This window comes from Dasypus novemcinctus, chromosome 10 (genome assembly GCF_030445035.2).
Source record: "Dasypus novemcinctus isolate mDasNov1 chromosome 10, mDasNov1.1.hap2, whole genome shotgun sequence".
Lineage (NCBI taxonomy): Eukaryota > Metazoa > Chordata > Mammalia > Cingulata > Dasypodidae > Dasypus > Dasypus novemcinctus.
Genome location: NC_080682.1, coordinates 123,480,474 through 123,502,523, shown reverse-complemented (window position 1 = coordinate 123,502,523; position 22,050 = coordinate 123,480,474). Strand labels below are relative to the sequence as shown.

The following is a 22,050-nucleotide window of genomic DNA, read 5'->3' as shown; positions in this document are numbered from 1 at the left end:
ATTGGGAAAGAGCATTGTGGTTTTAATGATTAAATTATTGTGTCGTTTTTAAAACTTATGTTCACTTTTTCACTGTGAAAATTTGGAGAACTCACAAAAACACGAAGAAGGAAAGTTTCTTGTAAACTACCTACCTAGATGTAACAACTATACTTTCTTATTTTTTAATGATTTCATCCAGTCCTTTTTTCTGAACATGTACACAAATATGCATACCTTTTACACACATTTTTTAGATAGAATTATAGATCTTCTTGCACATGTTGTTTTGAGCATAGCTTTTTAGTTAATATAGAAAACATTTCTATTAACACCTGTGTATTATCTTATCAAATTGATAGACTACCTTTTACATTAGTGTTATTTTTATATAAATTTTAAAAAATTTATTACAAAATGTCAAAGTAATAAAAACATGTCCTTTTCTTTGGGCACATCATAGCCAGTTTTTAAAGACTGATAATTTTCCTTACCAGATTTTCTCCAGAATGCTTGTATTTCCTGAAACAGTTTTAGTAATGAATTTATTCTTGTTTGTTTGGTTTTTTTTTTCATTTTATTACATCCTTGCCAATAATGGTAACACTTTTTTCCCCCAACTTTGCTAATCATAAGGGGGTGAAAGTGGTTTCTTGTATTTTAAAATTTATATTTCTTTTAATATAAGTGAGGTTGATTGTTTTTTACTGGTCACTTGTTTTTCCTCATTTGTGTTTTTTCCCCTACCTTGTAATTTTAAAAGTAAATGTTTGGAGGATTTAGAGAGCCTGTTGGCAACCTTGTGTGAGCTTCTGTGATTAAATGGACATACTTTTGGATGAATACAAAAGGGATTTTTCCAGCTGGGTTTCCATTATTCTCTTTCTAGGGAAAATTTATTCTGACAAAAGACATGATGGATAACGCAGTACATAACACTTTTGTCCTTTAAGAATTGTTCCCAAAGAATACAGCATCTAACATCTTTCACTATTTTTTGTGATACTGCTATGGTTCTTTGTTCTTCATTACAGCACACTAATTAGTAGCATTGTAATGATAATATTAACAATTGTCATATCATCATCATCATCATCAATATTTAATCCTTACAACTGCTCCCTGAGACATATATCCTTATTTCTCTTCTATGGAAAAGCGAACTGAAGCTTACACAGGTTAAGCAACTCACCTCAAACCATTCAGTTAATAAGCCAGTATTTGAGCCAAGGTCCTTTGATATTATGCTAGAAAGCTTCATATCTATCTATCTATCTATCTATCTATCTATCTATCTATCTATGTATCATCATCTATCATCTACCTATATCTATGTTTTATTTTTATTGTGATGACATATATACTATAAAATTAGTTATTTTAACCTTTTTAAGTATACAAATCAGTGGCATTAATTATATTTACAATGGAATGCTACCATCACCACCATCCATTACCAAAACTTTTTCCTTACCCCAAACAGAAACTCTGCACCCATTAAGCAATAATTCCCCATTACTTGATACCCCCATCACATGGTGACCCCTAATCTCCTTTCTGTCTCTATGAATTTCCTTGGCCCAAATATTTCATAAATGACAGGTATTTCAATAGCTGACCTTTTGTGACTGGTTTATTTCACATAGCATCGTTTTCAAGATTTATCCATGTTGTAGCATGACTATAGAACTGCAGTCCTTTTTTATGGCTGAATAATATTCCTTTGTATATATCATGTTTTATTTGTCAATTATTCTGCAAGTGGACACTTGGATTATTGCCACCTTTTGGCAATTATGAATATACTGCCATGAATATTAGTGTGTAAGTATGTGTTTAAACCTCTGCTTTCAATTATTTTGGTATATACTAGGAATGGAATTGCTGGGTATATGGTAGTTTTTTGTTTTATTTTGTTTTTATTTCCTAGAGATAGTTATTATCCACTGTAATTTTTTTAAACAAATCAATTTATTGATACATATTAATAAAGTGAACAGTTCATCCAGAATGTACAATCAATGATATTTGGTATGATCATATAGTTGTGTGGTCATCATTATCTTCAACCATATTAGAGCATTTTCATAATTTCAATAATTATAATAAGCAAAAAACAACAAGAAAATTCCTCACCTCTCAATCTTTGCTTCCCCCACTGTATATAGCTGTTTCTAGCTTTTCTATCCTAAGTGTATATTCAATGGCATTTAGTATAATCACAATGTTGTACAATCAATCTCTCAAAAATTTTAGAACAGTTTCATTACTCCAAAAATAAAGGCTCCACACCCCTTAGCATTCCTTCCTCAGATCAACATAACCACTAATCTTATTTCATCATTATAAATTGATTTGTATTTACATTTTAATTACATGGATTCATACAATATGTAGTACTCTGTGTCTGGTCTCTTTCACTTAGTATAATTTTTTTGTTTAACTTTTTCAAGAATAGCCAAAATGTTTTCCACAGTGACTGCCTGATTTTATATCACCACCATCAAAACAGCAATCCATGAGATTTCTGATTTCTCCATATTTTTGCAACACTTTCTCTTTCTCTTTTTTTTTTCAAGAATTGCTCTCCTAATGGGCATGTGGTATTAGTTCAATGTGGTTTTGATTTGCACATAGCTAATGGCTGATTATGCTGAGCAACTTTTCATGTACTTACTGGCCATCTGCAAATCTTTGTAGAAATATCTGTTCAAGTTCTTTGCTCATTTAAAAAAAATCTTTGCTGTAGTAACTTATATGCAACTCACCTGTTTTAATCACTTTTATGTATATGATTAATTAGTATTATTTACATTCACAATATGGTGCTACTTCACCAATATTCATTACCCCAACATTTTCATTATCTCAGATGGAAACTTTGCATCTCAGATGGAAATAGGAGTTATTAAGCAATACTCTTTTTCCCCTGGTCCCTGGTAATCTACAATCTGCTATCTGTCTCTAAGAAATTTGTTTCTTCTAGATATTTCATATAAGTTATTTCATACAGTATTTGTCTTTTTGTGCCTGGCTTGTTTCACTCAGTGTGATGTCGTTAAGGTTTATCGTATTGGAGCATATGTCAGAACTTCATTCCACATTTTGTTTATCTTTTTATCTGTTGGTGGGTACTTGATTGCTTCCACCTCTGGGTATTGTGAATAAGGCTACTATAAACATTGGTCTACAAATATATGTTTGAATCCCTGCTTTCAGTTCTTTTAGACATATACCAAGAAGTAGGATTGCTGGGTCAAATAGTAATTCTATTTTCAGCCTTCTGAAAAACTGGCAAACTGATTTCCACAGTGGCTGCATCATTTTCCAGTGCCACCAGCAATGTAGAGAGGTTCCTATTTCTCCATATCCTTGCCAATACTCATCATTATTATTATTATTATTTTAAAATAACCACCCTAGTGGGTATGAAGTGGTATCTCATTGTGGTTTTGATTTGCATTTCCCTCATTGCCAATGATGTTGAACATCTTTTCATGGACTTACTGACCATTTGTATATCTTCTTTGGAGAAATATCTATTGGAAGGCCTTTGCCATTTATTTATTTATTTATTTATTTATTTATTTATTTATTATCTTAAAAAAATTTTTTTTGGTGAATTTTTTTTGTCTTAATTTTTTTAATATTACATTTAAAAAAATGAGGTCCCCATATACCCCCCACCCCCCTCACCCCACTCCTCCCCCCATAACAACAGTCTCTCCATCATCATGAGACATTCATTGCATTTGATGAATACATCTCTGAGCACCACTGCACCTCATGGTCAATGGTCCACATCATCACCCACACTCACCCACATTCCACCCAGTGGGCCATGGGAGGACATAAAATGTCCGGTAACTGTCCCTGCAGCACCACCCAGGACAACTCCAACCCACGATAATGCTCCCACATCTCATCTCTTCCTCCCACTCCCTACCCCCAGCAGCCACCATGCCACTTTCTCCACACTAGTGCCACATTTTCTTCGATTACTAATCACAACAGTTCGTGAATAGAATATCAGTAAGTCCACTCTAATCCATACTCTATTCCTCCACCCTGTGGACCTTGGAATGGTTGTGTCTACTCCACATCTATATCAAGAGGGGGCTTAGATGCCACATGGGTGCTGGATGCAATTCTCCTGCTTTCAGTTGTAGGCACTCTTGGCTCCCTGTTGTGGTGGTTAACCTTCAACTCCATGTTAGCTGAGTGGGGTAAGTCCAATAAACCAGAGTGTAGGAGCTGAGGTCTGTTGAGGCTCAGGTCCTGGCTATCACATGGTCAGTCCAGAGAGTCAGGTCCCCTGGGTATACATTAAACCCCAGCACCAACTACAGTTCCCATAAAAGTAATATGAGAGGCTTGTGAACAAAGATCACATCTGAGTCCAACTCTATCACACTCAGGAACACAGATTCCAAAGTAGGGCCAACTGACATGGCACTGAAATCCATCTGCCATGATCATAGAACCTGTGGACGTCTGTAGCCCTCAGAAGAACCAGTATCTACTTTATCTGTCTCTGGGACTCTGCTGAGGTGTGCATAAGGACAACCCTTCTGATAACCTCCTGGCTTCTTTTCGGAGACTCATAGCCATATAAACTCATTTGTCCTTTCCATTTCCCCCTTTTATTCAGGTCAAAAAGCATGTTTAACTCCTGATATTATATGTTATATGTAGATTGAGATATTCTCTTGGCCCGAGTTGACCCTTTTATTCAAGGTCATTTTCTAGTTACATCATCAGCTGGTACTTGGTAGTAATCCCTCGGCGCCAGGGAGGCTCATCCCTGGGAGTCATGTCCCACATTGGGGGGAAGGCAACACATTTACATGCTGAGTTTGGCTTTGAGACTGGCCACATTTGAGCAACATGGAGGCTCTCAGGAGATAACTCTTAGGCACCCTGCAGCTCTAGGCCTTGTTCTTATTTCAGGTGTACAGGCTCATAAGCATAGTCATTAGTATCAAGGGCTCATTGTTGGACCTTCATTCTTTTTTGGTCTTTGCCGTTGCACTTGGGAGACTGTTGCCTGTTCCTTTAGGGACTGTGATAGAGCTCCCCTGACTAGGAACTCAGCACTCCCTCAGTTGTTGTTTTTAATTGTATACACTATGAAAATATCCAAACATTTTTATGTACCCTGGATATATGCCCTGTAGAACTCCCTGCCCACCATGTGTCCCCTGTCAATAACATCCCACACCAGTATTCCTCCCCTACCATTGTTGAACCTCTCTGTGATCCAGAACTTCTTGAAAAGTGAAGCCCAATATATTGTCAGGTTCCATTAATATTAAAATGGAATATAGTGATGAGTTTAGAGGTTAGATATAGAATACATATTAACTTAGAAAAATTAAGGTAAAAATAAATTGGAGTATCATAAATTTTAAAAATGCAAAAGCTTTGTTTTTGATGTTTTGCCTTCCATCACTGCAATAATTGTTGCCATGTATGCAAATTGGCAAGGCAACTACTTCCGTCTTTTCTTCAGTGTCTACGTCCTATGTCTTCTCTCATTTTTTCTTTATGAGACTGGCTAAATGTTTGTCTGTTTTATTGATCTTGCCTTGGAACCAGCCTGTGGTTTGGTCAAGTCGCTCCATTCTGTTCTCTCTTCCCTATTTCATTTATATCTGCCTAGTCTTCATTGTTGCCTTCCTTCTGCTAGCTTTGGGTTTAGTTTGTTTCTCTTTTCTAGTTCTTCCAGGTGTGAAGTTCAGTTATTGACTCATTTGATTGTTCCCTCAAAGTATCTACCAATTAAACCAACAACACTTCTTCATTCAGCATGAGTTCTGGGACAGGTGAGACAGGCATGATTTCCTTGCATCTGTTTGTTAAGCAGTGGCCAGATGGGTTGGAACTTACATTCGTGTACTGCCGTCTGTGTATAAGGGGTGTTCTGCTCTTTCTGGAACATAGGACCAGGGACCCACACTGAGCACATAAAGAGCCACGGCACTAGGGGAGCTTGCAAAAAGCTAGTGAAAGCTCTTTCCAGGTTGCCTTTTTCTAGATTCAGCATTTCCTTGTTTACTGTAAACTTCTGAGTGTTTTCCGTAGTTCTGAGAGAGTTGGTTCTGACAGTTTCTATTTGTTTTTCAAAGTTTTAGTCGGGGAGACATGATTTCAAATGTCTTTCTTTCATCTTGCTAATGACTCTCCTATTCTTTACTGTAGATTTTAGGACTGATGTAGTTATAGGACGCAGAAAATTTTTTAAAAATACTGTTTATACCTGTGCATGTTTTAGGCTCATCTACACACTGTGTTTTAGTTCCTTGGGAGCCTATTGGGTTTTTTTTTTTTTAAAGATTTCTTTTATTTATTTCTCTCCCTTCCCCACCCCCACCCCCCCAATTGTCTGTTCTCTGTGTCCATTTGCTGCATGTTCTTCTTCGTCTGCTTCTGTTGTTGTCAGCGGCATGGGAATCTGTGTTTCTTTTTGTTGCGTCATCTTGTTGTGTCAGCTCTCCATGTGTACGGCACCATTCCTGGGCAGGCTGCACTTTCTTTCACGCTTGGTGGCTCTCCTTACGGGTCGCACTCCTTGTGCATGGGGCTCCCCTACGCGGGGGACACCCCTGCATGGCACGGCACTCCTTGCACGCATTAGCACTGCGCGTGGGCCAGCTCCACACCGGTCAAGGAGGCCCCAGGTTTGAACCGCAGACCTCCCGTATGGTAGACGTTCACCCTATCCATTGGGCCAAGTCTGCTTCCCCCTATTGGGTTTTTTGTTGTTGTTGTTGAAACTCACTTTATTTAAAAAACAAAAAACAAAAAAAACTGTCATGGACAATAAATTACAATCATTTTCCCCCTTTTATAAATTCTTCATAAAATATATTTGACAATTTTAAAAGAAAATTTCAAAAGTTGCTTTCATTTATGAAGTGCTGATGACATTTTTTTGACCATTTTGTCATGCTGGTGAATTATTTTGTAGCTGCTACAATAGTTTGATTGATAAAATATTTTACGATTAAAAACAACAACAAAGAGAAAAACAGACCAGCAGAAAGAACTATTCAGTGTGCTATATATCTGACACTTAACACTTACTTCATCATAATGACAAAGTATGCCTTAGCACCAAAAATCTACAGGAACCCCTCTATGTGACAACTAGTGCAAAAAAACATTCTAGGAACTAACTGTACAACCCCATATTTTAACTGGCCACAGCTGCCTATAAGCTCATTTAAAATATTTGGTGTTTTTTTCAATTAAGACAAATTTCATAAAATGCTATTAACCATGGCAAGAGATTCTACTATGAGGAACAATTGTTTACTGAGTACCTATTAGGGGCAAGGCACTGTGCACAAATTCTTGCTTTCATTTTCCCCTAACAATTATTCAGGAATTTCCAAGTATCACCAATCATCTTTGACTTCTTACTCCTAGCTGGAGAAGGCCTGTGGCTAAATGCCATTTTATCAACTGACATTTGGTGCTGAGCACACAATAGGTACTTATTATTTTCTGACTGAAAGAACAAAGAAAAACAAAGAATTTACTATCATTTTGCTGGGTATCATAGACTATTTTAGACTATTTGAGAAAATTTTTCTAAACTTCCTGATGACCTCACATCCTTCCCCTCCCCAACAAACCAATTGCACTTTACAGGTAATATCTTTCAAAATAAATGATAATCATTAACTATTACAATTGAGGCAGGATCAAAAGCTATATACTTAGGAAGCCGTGGTTCCAAGCACATAGATAACTGAAGAGCAAATGAAGCACTGGCATACCATTTCCTATGAATTGCTTACTGAACTGCCTGCCACAGTATAATTTTTCTTCCTTACAGTTAACGAAATCTCCTTAGACAGATCTGTGTTATACTAATTTGGTGATTCATAGGGCCACATTATTATGAGGTGTCAATAATTTCCACCCCTAATTTCCAAAATAATTCTTATATTTATTAGCTTGAAAGAAATGTTAAAAGTATATGACATTTTTTTAATCTTACGAGGCTTTATCTGAATAAAATCTATCAGTTCAAATTGTAAATTTCCAGGCCAAGGAACATATAGACCAGAAATTTTATGAACGCCAATTTGTGTGTGTTATTTTATTTCTATAGTCCTCTGAACACATCTTAAACAAAGAAAACTTTACAATGGCAATATTTGAAAAGTTGTGGAAGTTTAAAAATGTTCAGGAGACTATGCAAACTATCAGTGATTTCAATATTTTAATACTATTGTTTGACTTTTGACCATACCTTCCAGTGCTTTATAAGTCACTGGCCTTGAAGTTTAACTAACCTTAGAGGCTAATGTTCTGTTTTAGGAAAACATTCTTTCCCTAAATTTTCACTACCTGCATTTATAGGAAAACAAACTTGAGACAACCGTACAGGGTTAAAATCAAACCAACTTCAAGAATAATGGTCTGTTGGTTTTTGACATTGACCATACTAAGTGATTGTGTAAAACTGATAATTTTCTACTTGAAAGATATAGTTTAACGCCACAGTAGTTTATCTATTTGCCAAACTAAGTATCACCTCCCACTTTAGAAAAGGTGATCAACATTTAAGACAACCATATCACTACCATCACTGTCTCAAATTAGACAAGAGAAAACAACATCAGTGCCAAAATGAAAGGAAAGCCAATGATTAAACAAGAGACCATATCAGGGCAGGCAATGTGAGGGTAGAGCTCATTTGTTCTTTCAACTTTATGCTGAACCTTAGACAAAGTCTTGAAACCAAAAATGAACATATCAAGGATAACTGTTCATGTATAGCAAAGTTTTCAGAAACAGAAAAATCGTGTGCTCAGATTTATATCAGATTGTATATGCTCAAGTGCAGACATGCCCCAATGCAGTGGTTTAATTGGTTAACTGCATACTTGGTTACCTAAAGACAGTATGACTGAATCATTAATGGCTTTGCCAACCTGCTACCACATGACTAATTCAACTCCTACAGTTACAGGGCACTGGAGAGCTCAAACATACTTTAGCAGCTTTGGATCACTTAATTTCGTTTATGTTTAAATATAATTTTAGACTCTCCAAAATGATGCTTAAAAAAAAAAAGCTGTATAATATTACAAAAATAAAAAATGTAGTACAATTTGATTAGAGGGAGGGACAGGGTAAGAGGATGAGAGAAGGTTCTTTTATTTTCCATCACTGATTTCACCAGCAAATCTCAAAAACCCAAACCTACATCAAATAATTTAAACCAGTGGCATTTTCTTCATATGGAATGCAAAATGCACATTCAGATACCTACATATACATAAATATATACATATATGTTTCCTTTACAAAGCTTGAAAGGTTGCATTACCAGCATGCTAACCTCTTCTTTCGTGGAAATTCCTAATACTGACAAAGAATGTCTAAAATACTTAGAGACATATTTCCAGAAAACTGGACTCTCTTCTTTTCTTGGCTCTTAAGAGAATTTTCCTGCCAAACTTCTACCAATGATCATTTTAAAAAATTGACATCCACATTGGAATACACATTTAAAACATACTAACATTTAAATGGCCATCCTGGACTAGAGAAAAATGAGGGAAAAAAAAACACCCCACAATAAATCTAAACCCTGAGAAGGTGGAGTTTAGCCTTTTATATTCTTTTCAGCCACATAATGTTGCATCACTGTTAAAACAGAAGCAGCACATTATCCAAGAGATCTGCAGATAATATGTGTGTCACGTTTCCCAGCTGCTATCTTTAAACGCAATTTGTACTAATCTGAGTTCTAGTTCAAAAGCGTCTGGATGATCCTGAGGATTTGCAGCCAGCATTTCCTTAATCAATTTTTTCATTCGCCCATTCATTGACTTTTTCTTAATAGGAATGAGAAGTTCCATTTTGGGATTTTCCAGAAGTGCCTCCCCAACAGGCACAATCTCAGTTCCTTGTTTTACATAACTCCCCAAGAGTTCCTTTTTTGTCTCAGTGTCCATGAATGTGATCCTTTCCAGCATTGCCCAGATGATAATTCCCAGAGCAAAGATGTCAGCTTTTGCTGTGTAATGTCCCTCCCACACTTCAGGAGCCATGCAGAAATCTGTTCCACATGCTGTGGAAAGGAAACACTTGTTTACACTCACAGGTTCTTCGGGGTTCTGCCCAGAGGCTGAACAAACTTTACTTAAACCAAAATCGGCCACTTTCAGAGTGGGTTCCAAGTCACTGGTATCCAACCTGCTTTGAGAAATCAAGATGTTATCAGGCTTGAGGTCTCGGTGGATGATCTGATTTTTATGCAAGAAAGCCAGGGCACTGCTCAGCTGAAGCATGAAGCTGGTGTTAGTTTTACGATTGGGTTTCCTGGACAACAGATACTCATTCATATCTCCGCCATCACAAAAATCCATCACAAACCACAAGTAATAGGCGCTTCTGGGATCAAAGGCAATTTCTCCTTTTAATGAAGTCTCTACAAGCATCTTCAAGGTCGAGGTTTCTCAGGGTAGCCATCGCCGCTTCTTCCTCTCATGGGCTCTGAAGGCCGCCATTATCGGGCAGCTCGCGCCTCCGCCGCCGCGGCCTCCAGTCAGAGGCCGACGCCCCCCTACTGGGTTCTTTTTCCTCTCCAATTGGATCATTCAGCCTTGCTCCATAAACAACTTTTTTTTTTTAAATTAAAGAAGTTATAGGTTTACAGAAAACTGCATAAAAATACAGAGTGAGCAACTATTCTTATTGTTAATTAACCCGTTTCCAGCTTTCTGTCTATTTTTAATTTGACCCTTCTTTTCCCCTCTTATTTGATTATGTCCAAGAGCTTATAAGCCCTTTAAAAAGCTTTTAGAACTTTTAGAATACCTGCCCTTCTCTCTCATTTTCCTTGGTGCTTACAAATGATTGGCCTGTCTGGGACTCATCTTCTAGGTTGGAGGTGATTGTAGCATTTTCTTTTTTCCAGGCCACATCTTCTTTTGAACCACTACAATACATATTTGTTTAAATATAATGGTTTACTTAGCAGTTTCAGATCACTTATTTCATTTAATTCTCTCATATCTTTCATTTTGTAGAAAAGTAAATGGAGACGTTGATTGGTAAAGACAGTCTTTCCTGTACAGTATGATGTGATGTTAGTTCAAATCCTATTTCTACTATAACAAAAGGTTGAGAGGAGCTGGTTGAAAGTCTCTCAGAAGGCTTATAGTTTAGGTAGGGTGGCTGTAAAGTACATAATATGTATGGCAGGATTGGAACTAAGAGGGAGTGAAAGATGTGGAACATCTGAAGTATCCAGCAGCTACTTAAATAAATAAATACAAATAAATATGTATACATGCCTACCTTCACACATTATATGCATACGTGTGTATGTGTGTGCCTCTCTGGATGTATGTGTGTGTACATGTTTCCAAAGCCTGACTTAGTGGGTTATTTAATTCCAGTCTTTGAAAATTTGATTTCTCTATGTGATGTTTAATGCTAGAATAAGTCAAGCTCTTCTTGTGTCTTTAAAACTTCACTCTGTCTTGAATACTGCATTCTCATGGAGCTGTCAGAGTTTGACTCCTGCGTTTGCCTTGGCTGGGGAAGAGATACTTGCTGTAGAGCTCGGGTGAACCTCCCACTGACTTGTGCCTGCTGTGACTCTGTAGGTGTGCACGTGGCTGCCCACCTGGTGAACGTCCTCAACTTCTCGGTGAACTACAGTGAGGATTTCCTGGAACTGAACGCAGCACGATACCGAGATGAGGTGGGTGGTCTCTCTTCCCATTTTCCCTTCACTTGTCACGGGACGGCTAATGAGAGCCTGTGGTTTTCACAGAAAATTTGTACCTTGCTGCTCCTTTTGAGTGCTTTTCAAATACAGTTGTCAAGTTGAGTCTTATTCATTTTCAGTAGAAAGTGTAGGTAATTACCCTTGCCTAGTCTTTCCTGCTGAAAATGGAAGTTTGGAGAAGGTCTCCTTTTCATATGCTGTAGTGTTCAGCGGGTTGCCACTCAGGGCTGCCTTCTGATTCTCAGCAGCTTGTATCTAATTCCTGTCATTCAGCAGAAAACATCGACAGTGCCATTACAGGGTAAAAGTCACTTAATAACTCAGTTACTGTGCTGGGGAAGGGGGCAGGAAAGCAAGTTGATTATTTGTAGATCCAGGATAATCAGTTGTTTTTTTTTAATTTAATTTTCATGATTCATTTTGTTTCTGATTTGTGTTTGTTTTTTTGATCCTTGAAAGCGGTGACCTTTTGATGAATTGTGTAGCAGGCAGCATCTTACTAGGGGCATTTCCTTCCATGTGAAATTGCCCATGAAATGAAAGTATATTTGCAAAATCCTGGGCCGCAGCCTGAAAAATAGGTGTCTGTGGCTCGGTATTTTCATAGTGTCCTCAAACTGCCTTTGCCCCGTGATGCCGAGACCGTATGAAAACCAAATTGTGCACTTCTACCTAAATCTGCCTTGTCTTGTCATCCGTGAAACTCTCGGACTCTCACGTTCCATCTTCCTTCCCTGGCAGTATTAATTGTTCCATATTCCGGTTTTCAACGACTATTTACTAATACTTCTATTGCTGTACTGTCCTGCAGCCTGTTTTATGTTTCTACTTGTCTCTATATTGGGTGTCTCCAGATTACCCTTGAGCCGTGTTTCTACTCCTAGGGCATGTGTCTTTTGACCTCAGCCAGGTGAGGAACTGTTCCTGGAAGGGAGGTCTTTCGTCCAGGTCCCTGAAATCACACTACGTAAAGGGCTTCCTACCTGGCACAGAGCCTCACCTGGTGCTCGATTCAGTGGAGGGATAAGGAAAGAAATTCAAAGGTCTGCACAATATTAAGCACCGTAGGATGAAAAATGAAATCCAAAAACCTAGTGGAGATTGATTAAAGTTTTCTAAAAGGTACAATCCATTACCTCATGAGAGATGTAATTTAAACAAAATATTATAATAATAATATTAACGTTTTTTTAAAGTTTTTTAAAGATTTATTTCTCCCCCCTCCCTCCATTGTCTGCTCTCTCTGTCCATTCACTGTGTGTTCTTCTGTGTCTGCTTGTATTCTCATTAGGAGGCTTCAGGAACTGATCCTGAGACCTTCCAGAGTGGGAGAGAGGCAATCATTCTCTTGTGCCACCTTAACTCCCTGGTCTGCTGCATCTCTTATTATCTCTCCTCTGTGTCTCTTTTTGTTGCATCATCTTGCCACACCAGCTCTCCATGTGGGCCAGCACTCCTTTACAGGCCAGCACTCCACGTGGGCCAGCTCACCACATGGATCATCTTGCCTTCACCAGGAGGCCCTGGGTATCGAACCCTGGACCTCCTGTATGGTAGACGGGAGCCCAATTGCTTGAGGCACATCCACTTCCCGACTATTAACATTTTATATCTGTAAGTGGGAAGAACCTCATTGTCTTTGTTTGAGTATCCTTCCCACTTTTCACAGTATATGAAATGCAGTAACTTCTAAATTAGCCTCTACTGCACCAAATTCACAGTGTACAAACCCTTTTACATATTTTATTGCTTTTGATTATTACTATTATGACATCCTATAGATGCAGTTTAGCAATTGTGGTAGGCAGAATATATAATAATGATTTCACATTATAGCCAAAGATACTGAATGTAAAAATGCTCAAATGATGTGCTTAATGGCACTGCTTTTAGCTTGTGTGGCCATCAGGATTCAAATCCAGGAGTTACGACTCCTCATTCATGGCTCTGCTTTCTCAGCTGGATAGACTTCTCTTAGTTGATTTTGTACTTGTTATAATCTCTTCTAGCATCATGAAAATATTATGAAACTTAATTGAGTCCTTCTCATTTGCAATGGAAGTGCAGAATCTTAGCTGCTCAATGCATGGCTTTTATATCCCATAGATTCCATAGAATTTTGCTCCGTGGATATTTTATTTTTCAGTCAAATATTTTTTTCCTTTTCTCAGGATCCTAGAAAACTTCTCTTCACAACTGGTAAGTGGCTATTCATTGCCCCCTTTGAAGATTCTGGAAACTCTTTGAAAATAAGCATTTTCACATGGCACAGCCATTAGATACATGTTAAAATATAATGTGGAAAATTTATGTATTGGAATAAATATTAGGGGGTCAGGTATAAGGTTGCAATGAACAAAAAGGGACAAGGCAAGCAGTTGGAGTTTGAATGAAATGAAATATAAAAGTAAATGCATTTCTCTTTCCTATGTTCTTTAAATAAACACAATGTAACACCATGTGCTTTTTGAGGACTTGCTTGGTGCAACTTTTGTTGGAGATAATGTACACGTAATGGGCCTATATCCTCTAGGTGTTGGGAAGAAACACCAAGGTCTCTGCTTATCAGTGTAGTTCTTGTGATTCAGTAATTTATTCAGACTTTTTGTGATCCTATAACCTAAAAGAAATCAGTAATCTACCCTTAAGCATCAAAGAGTAGAAATAAAGTCATGAAAATCACTTATTTTTCTTGAAACTTGTCTCCTTTGTCATTTATAATTTATTTTTCCTGCTCAGGCATTATTGTCCAGGAAATTTTAGTCTAGACTATTAATTTGTTAGAGAACATTTCAACACATCAAAAATTTGCCCTGGTATTAGAGTTTTTGCTGAAATTCTTTCTCTTTTCAAACTTGTACTTATAAAAATGAAAGGAGAAATCTGCATTTGGGTATTTCTAGCATACATTTCTGGGAAAAGAATGATTAAGTAGCTGAGGTGGTCTATCATAAATGTTTGGCTGTAATGCCCTGTTCAAGATCAGAATTATTTATCACCCTGTCAAAAAGCATTGTCTTACTTTTGAATCAATTTTATGATGAAAAATCACAGTCATTCGATACTTTCCCAGTCCATGGCACAAACAATATATTTCAATTTATAAAATATATTTTGTTTCTGCCTATAGATGCATGTTTGTCACTTGTAGAGAATTTCAGTTTTCTCTTTAGGAATACAATTTAGTTTAGCTTAAAACTTTGTTCATCGAAAACGTGTTTTTATTTAAGCCTTAAGAATTGGATGAGAAATAAAAGGGAAAAAAAGCAGTTAAATAAAACCTTATGTATGAAACAATGTAATTTTTGTTTCATATGAATTAATTTAAGAGCCATAAACAGGAACTTTATTTTAATATTTTTCTATAGCACAAAGTTTAGTTGAAGTCTTGAAAAATTTAATGTGTTTAAAGAAGTTTAATTTACAAAAGTATAAAAGGATTTTTCATATGAGAAAGATACTCCATTAAGACACTTAGTATGATTAATAATTCCTTTTAAGCAGGTGTTCTCTCTCTTTAGCTCTATTCTCATCACCTAACTTAAAACACTGTTTTCTTTTCCAGTGGTCTTATAGATGGTGGTGAACTTTCCAAGTAGAGGAGATACTTAAAAATACCAATTCTCTGGATTATCATAGGGATTCTCTAGGGTAGGGCCTGGAGATGTTTTATACTGACCTTCCCATTACCTCAGAAGCTACTGTTCTCCTCCTGAGCATCTCGTCATACTCCTGAGCATGCCTTCGCACTACTACCTACCTTTTGCTTGAAATAGGCTGTTCTCTTTCATTTACCTGGTCAACTCCTGATGGTCCTTTAAATCCAGGTTGACATGCCCCATCCTGCATAAACTTCTTAATTCCACTAGCCAGGGCTAGTCTTTCCTTGTCCTGAGTTCCTGAAGCTACATTATAGTAGTAGTATGTTGTTCAATAATTTATCTCCTTTCTTAACGCTCTCTCTCCCATTTGAGCTTCTTAAGGATGGGGTAGGGCAATGCCTCTGGCAAATAGTTTTCGTTGAGCGCCTTTCAGTGAAAAAAAAAAAAAAGATTTACCCAAATCCAGCACATGAGCACTGTTCTGGTGGCCCAGTGTCACATGATACCATGAACAAATACTGTGTTGTCCAGCGGGTGCTGTCCACTTGCCACATTGTCTTAGACAAGGGGCCCAGACTTAGATAAGTACCTAATCGTGAGTCTGGAGCTTCACTGTAGGGTAGCAGATGAGGGAGCAAAGTCAAGTCTAAGGACTGTAATGGGGCGGGAAAAACTATTCTCCACAGACTTAATTCTGCTTTCCTTTACTAATACATCTCTGCCTAAAACTATTCCACAGTCATATATGAAAGTTCTCAGGCACAGTATCTAGTAAAAATTAAGTTCCTGATGAAGGAATTCATGCATGTTTTTAGACTGACTACTGATAGGGAATAGTTGATATTCAACAGGGAGAGAATGAGAGAGGATTATCATGGGAAAAGAGGAAAATAAGTCTGTGGATGAACAAATGACACAAAATATAGATTCATCAATAAATAAGAATATATAGACTCATCACTAAATAAGAAATATAAAAGCATTCTAATTAAGGGTTTATAAATTAAAACCAGTTTAATAGATTTGGTTATCCAAACATTCATGTCAGAATGCTTGTTGCATATTCCAAATTTGGTAGTGCATTGTATTGTGAGAATAAAATGCACAACATATGATTTCAATAAGAAAAACCTTCATAAGCAAATTGTGTTTCCAATTAGATTAGAAAAAAACAAGATAATGAATACAAGATGGTATATTTCTGACCACATCTGAGTATGGATGTAAATGATTTCTCAGGCTCATCTAGAAATTGCAGTATACAGAAATCAATCATCTTAAGGGCTACTAATTAATGAATCTAATATGCATAGATAAAGTAATAAGAATATACATACTAACATGTCTTTTCCTAGAGAGAAAATTATAGGTTGGGCTTCATAACTTGAAGGGCTTAAAGTGTTAACTAAGTAAGTAATTTTGCCCAGTGAGATTCGACTAGCCCAATGACTTCCAACATGTAGCGCTTCCTGACTCTTGGAATGTATGTCATAATAGAGGCTAGTGTATTGGGGCTTAGCTGAGATGGACCCCAAGGCTAAGTTAGGTTGTGCTTTTATGTACCCCCAAAACTTTCAATGCCTCTCTTTTAACAGTTAATACCCTAGGCTGTAATTGCCCACTTACTCTGTCTGTCTCCTTCACTGGACTGATACTTCTTTTAGAGCAGAATTCGTTTCCTCTCTAGCACTTAAAAGTATGTTATAGATATCAAGTTTACAGATGAGATTTAGCAAGATTGGGGTTTTGTCTATATGGCAGTAACAGGACAATAATCCCAGGCTATATTTACCATTGGATGGGTTGTCAGGCATATCTATATCATTTTGAAATGCCTACAGTCAACTATTCTTAGCTCCTCTAAGTATTTCCAATAATTTTTCCATGTGCTGCTATAAAAGAAGTTCTCTGGTCAAACAAATTTGAGGAAATATTTGTTTAAATTTAAATGGGGTTCTTGACTTTACTACTTCTCAGAGATTGACTATGCTAATATGCCAAAAAATTGATTTTTTAAATAATAGAAATTAATATCACAGGGAGTTGATAGTCCAAATAATATTCTAAACCATTGGTCTATTCTAAATATGCTCAGAAAAAGTGGTTTTCAGATATTCCATAATTGTGGCATGCTTAGAACCATGTAGAAAACCTTGCATGTAGACGAGCAGATCATTAATAAAAGCTCACAAAAGCTGTTGAAAAGACCTCTCCAACCTTAAACTTCTCACATACGGAGCATCTGAGTCTATCATTTATCCATTCTTTTTTTTATGACTTGAGACCAGAGAGACTGATGTCCTTTATTTTTTTCTTCAAATTTATTGAGTTGTAATTGAAGTACACTAAACTATACATATTTAAAATATGTAATTTGATCATTTTGATATATGTATACACATGTGAAACCAGCATCTAAACAAGATTGCAAATATTTACATTACCCCCAAAAGTTTTCAGTTTTCTTGTGCCATTTTATAATGCATTCCTCTCTCTACCCCTATGAAGCAACCACTCATCTTTTTATCACTAAATAGAAGTTTAAAATTCTTACAATGTTATATAAAAGGATTCATGGAGTTGTATTCTCCCTTTGTAGGGGGTGGGGTGGTAGGAGTTAAACTGGCTTCTTTTACTCAGCCTAATAATTTTTTGATTCAACTACGTTGTTACAGATCTATATCAACAACACTTGGCTTTTATTGCTGATTAATTTCTCAAATACTGATACACCACAACTGTTTATCTACTCAACTGTTGATGGAGATTAGAGCTGTTCAGAGGTTTTATCTATTAAAAATAAAGCAGCTAAGAACATTCTTGAACAACTATTTGTATGGACATGCTTGTGGTTTTCTTGGGTAAATGCTTAAGATTGGAATGGCTAAGTTCCTTTTGTAGGCATGTTTTTGTTTTTTTATTTTTTTAAATAGTATTTTTTATTTTCTATTAGTATCAGTGTGAACTGGTTTAGTTAACATCCTTTTCTCTTACCCTTATGTAATAAGCATTCACCTGGAGCAAAGGTGAAAGACTATGAGAAAAAAAGAAGTAGGTGGAGAGGAGAGATGATTTGGTTTAGGCACATTAGGGAAGGGCAAGTTTGATTAAGCTTCCAAATCTGAGTATTGGAAGAGTGAGGATAGATTACTCAAGCATGTAGAACCAAAACTAGCTCTCCTTAATTCCCATGCCTTAATTAATAGAAGCTTGTTTCTACTAATTGGGATTTTTAATTTTGTCATTTTCCAAATATTTTAAACTCTCTGGAATCTTGATGCACATGTGTATTGGCTTTTACATAGTACCCAGCTTGTCTATTCTGCTAGTGACTCAGTTCTTGGTGGCTCTTCTATGCTATGGGTGGTTCTAAGAAGAGAGTACTTACACCCTCTGAGACAGAATTGTTCTGATAGATTTTCACTGTGGCTTAATTTAAGATGGAGTTTCTCACCTGGGGCATTTAGGATTTCCTGCTACTTGTATGATTGTAAGAATACAAAAAAGGTAACATAGGATATTTAATTTGGTAGTAATATAGCAATAAGAAATGAGACGATTGAGTTGTTAGCTCTTTCAGATTTAGTGTATCACCTGTTTATTCATTTTGGATGCTATGGGCTAACACTGGATTTGTAGCAATTAACATACCATTATTAATTTGGAAAAATAACATATTTGTACATTTTACTTAATTTTTTCCCTAAACAAACCTTGTCATGTAAGAAAGACTGATTTCATCAAAGTTCTCATATCATGAGGAAATGTTCTTAAAATGTCAGGACTGTAATTTTTTTTTCTTGTAGTCTTATTTTATGATCTACACTTTAAGCTTTAGGTTTTTTTTTTTCCTTAAAATTATTGCAGGTAGTAAAATCCACAACAATTACTTTCAACTGAAAGTGAAGGTAGATTTAATTCCACGGTGGAGTAAAACCCAAGGAGTAAGGCTGGCGGATATTAGCCCTGCCCCGTTGCATTAATCATGACCTTCGCTATAGTACGTATTTGTAGGGGTAAAATATCCATATATACCTATTCGCCAGTCTGAACGGAATATTCAGGAATTGAAAGGAATGGATCCTTCCATTAGAGGGATGAAGCACTATTTTAAGTGCTTTGGGATGGTGAGAATGAACAAAAAGGCTTGTCCGAGGGGAGCATAGGTGGAGGTAAGCTGTGAGTTGAGCAGGGCCGTTGCTTGGATCTCTTCCGTCCGTCCTCGGTGTGACGTGGTGTCCTGTGCATTCCCGCAGTTCCGGGGCTGACGGGCGTCTGCATGGTCGTGGTGCTCTTCCTCATGACCACCGCATCGACGTACGCCATACGGTGAGTCCCAGAGCCTCATCAGCTTGTTCAGCTCTTCCCTAGATTGTCTTTTTTTTTTTTTAATAAATCATATTATTTATTGTTTTTTTAAAGATTTATTTTCATTTATTTCTTTCCCCTTCCCCGCCCCCCTGCCGCCCCAGTTGTCTGTTCTCTGTGTCCATTTGCTGTGTGTTCTTCTTTGTCCGCTTCTGTTGTTGTCAGCAGCACGGGAATCTGTGTCTCTTTTTGTTGCGTCATCTTGTTGTGTCACCTCTCTGCGTGTGCGGCATCATTCCTGGGCAGGCTGCACTTTCTTTCGTGCTGGGCGGCTCTCCTTACGGGGCGCATTCCTTGTGTGTGGGGCTCCCCTACGCGGGGACACCCCTGCGTGGCAGGGCACTCCTTGCGCACATCAGCATTGTGTATGGGCCAGCTCCACACGGGTCAGGGAGGCCCGGGTTTGAACCGCGGACCTCCCATGTGGTAGACGGACGCCCTAGCCACTGGGCCAAGTCCGCTTCCCTAGATTGTCTTTATTTGAGTATGTAGAAATGTCTTCTAGCTCTCAATGCAAATTTCAATGGAATTGAACTCAAGTACAGGCACAGAGACCCAGGAAATTCCAAGAAATCTATGGCTTAAAATTATTTTATAACTCATTTCCTGCTGTGTATTTGTTTTGCTTTAACTTAATTTAGTACTCTAAAACAAATATCAGGAACATTTGATGAACTGATCTCTCCTAAAATAGTTGGAGAGATATGCATTCAGATTATTCTGTTAGCTAAAAAAAATTGAGCAATTTCGATACATATTATTTAAAGGTATATTAATACATACTGTTTCTCAAGGATAGAATTCATTTTTTTTAGAATATTTTACAGACTTCCATTTCTGCTCAAACTCTTTAGTTAAAGAAAACAAAAAAGAACAAACACTGTACAAACACTGTATTTCTTCTAATCTTTAGTGGCTCTACCTAGTGAGATGTGTAATTTAATGTGTAAATATGCACATACTCACACATACTTCGAAATAACTGCTCAATAATGAGTCTGTCCCTGCACTTCTAAAGCACACACATACGCAAAATCCAAAACCTCAAAAGCAATCTCACCCCGCAGATTCAGTTTAGAACCATTTTTACTGTTTAAGTTTATAGACTGGAGCCTACTTGTTGCTTCTCTCTCCTTCCTCACACCTCAAATCCCATGAAAAAAGCCACTTTCTATCCCTCTCTCACTCCTGATCTCTCTCTTTTCCTATATCCATGTGTTTTACCAAAACAGAATCACCTTATACATACTACTCTAAATCTGCTTTCTATTTAAATGATATAAACCTTTTCCACATTAATAAATAGGTATCATCCTCTTCAGTGATTGCACATCACCATATAGATAACATTATCTTATGATCCTAGTCCCCCACTGTTGCATGTTTTAGGTTGATTCCAGGTTTCCAATATTTCAGTATTGAAACAAACACCCCCGACCATATGCCTTTGCATAGTATTTCATTATTGCCTAAGGAAAGGCCTCTAGATGTAGAATAGCTAGGTCAAATGGTAAGCACGTTTTAAAGACTTTTCCTAAGAATTAAAAAAAGGCAAATCCCTAACATTAATAGATGGGGGATGCTGTTTTATGGGGAGAGATGCTATTTTACTATGGCAAAGCAACCATAAACAAACTTACTTTTGCATTTTAAGAAGTTCTTGAAGGAAATTTGGGCACTTGCTCAATTTATTTTTAAGACCGAAAATATATGAAAGATCTACATTCTTGTAAAAAATCTTAAGAGTAATTTCATAAAATGGGAAAAAATGTTGTTTCTTTCCTAACTGAAGCATTGCATTTGTGCTCATGATCAATTCATTGAAAGTCTCTTAACCTTCAATTTTTCTCATTTGTTTAGAGACTGTAACATCTAGTCTGCTTTTCTCCAATCTTTATTGTAAGAATCCTGAAATTCTAACAGGGATTATAAAGATAATATACTTCTACCTTTTCTCTTTACCAGTAAGGAAATAAAGCATTAGAAAAATTAAGTGTATAAATAAGATTCCAATATTTGATTTTTGATGCCAGCTTTAGTGTTTTTTCCCTTTTATACTGTATATAAACTCATAAGATACCTTCTTATTCATGTCAACAATAATGTGGGTAATAAGAAATATAAAATAAAAAATCAAATTAAAAAATATATATTGAAAGGGAAATATAGTCCAGTAACACAAGGGTGGTTCACTATAGCTGATCTTCTAAAATAATTAAACACCCTATTAATAGATAATAGAAATACTATCATATTCTTATCTCAATAGATTTTAAAATGACATTAAACTGACCTCAATTCTGGATTGAAATAATCACAATTAAATAAGAATTTAAGATT

At 36.7% G+C, this 22,050-nt stretch overlaps 1 protein-coding gene and 1 pseudogene across 7 annotated transcripts in view; one reads left to right on the top strand and one right to left on the bottom strand.

Moving 5' to 3' along the window:
• NOX4 (NADPH oxidase 4) overlaps positions 1–22,050 on the top strand; it is a 214,511-nt gene that overhangs the window by 64,755 nt on the left and 127,706 nt on the right. For all 7 annotated transcript variants that reach the window (XM_004475779.3, XM_004475782.4, XM_023583873.3 and 4 more), the window contains 3 exons: positions 11,616–11,713; positions 13,912–13,939; positions 19,599–19,671. In XM_004475779.3, coding sequence (XP_004475836.2) covers positions 11,616–11,713; positions 13,912–13,939; positions 19,599–19,671 — 199 coding nt within the window. The remainder of the gene's footprint in view (positions 1–11,615; positions 11,714–13,911; positions 13,940–19,598; positions 19,672–22,050) is intronic.
• On the bottom strand, positions 9,138–10,547 carry LOC105744402 (serine/threonine-protein kinase PDIK1L pseudogene; annotated as a pseudogene).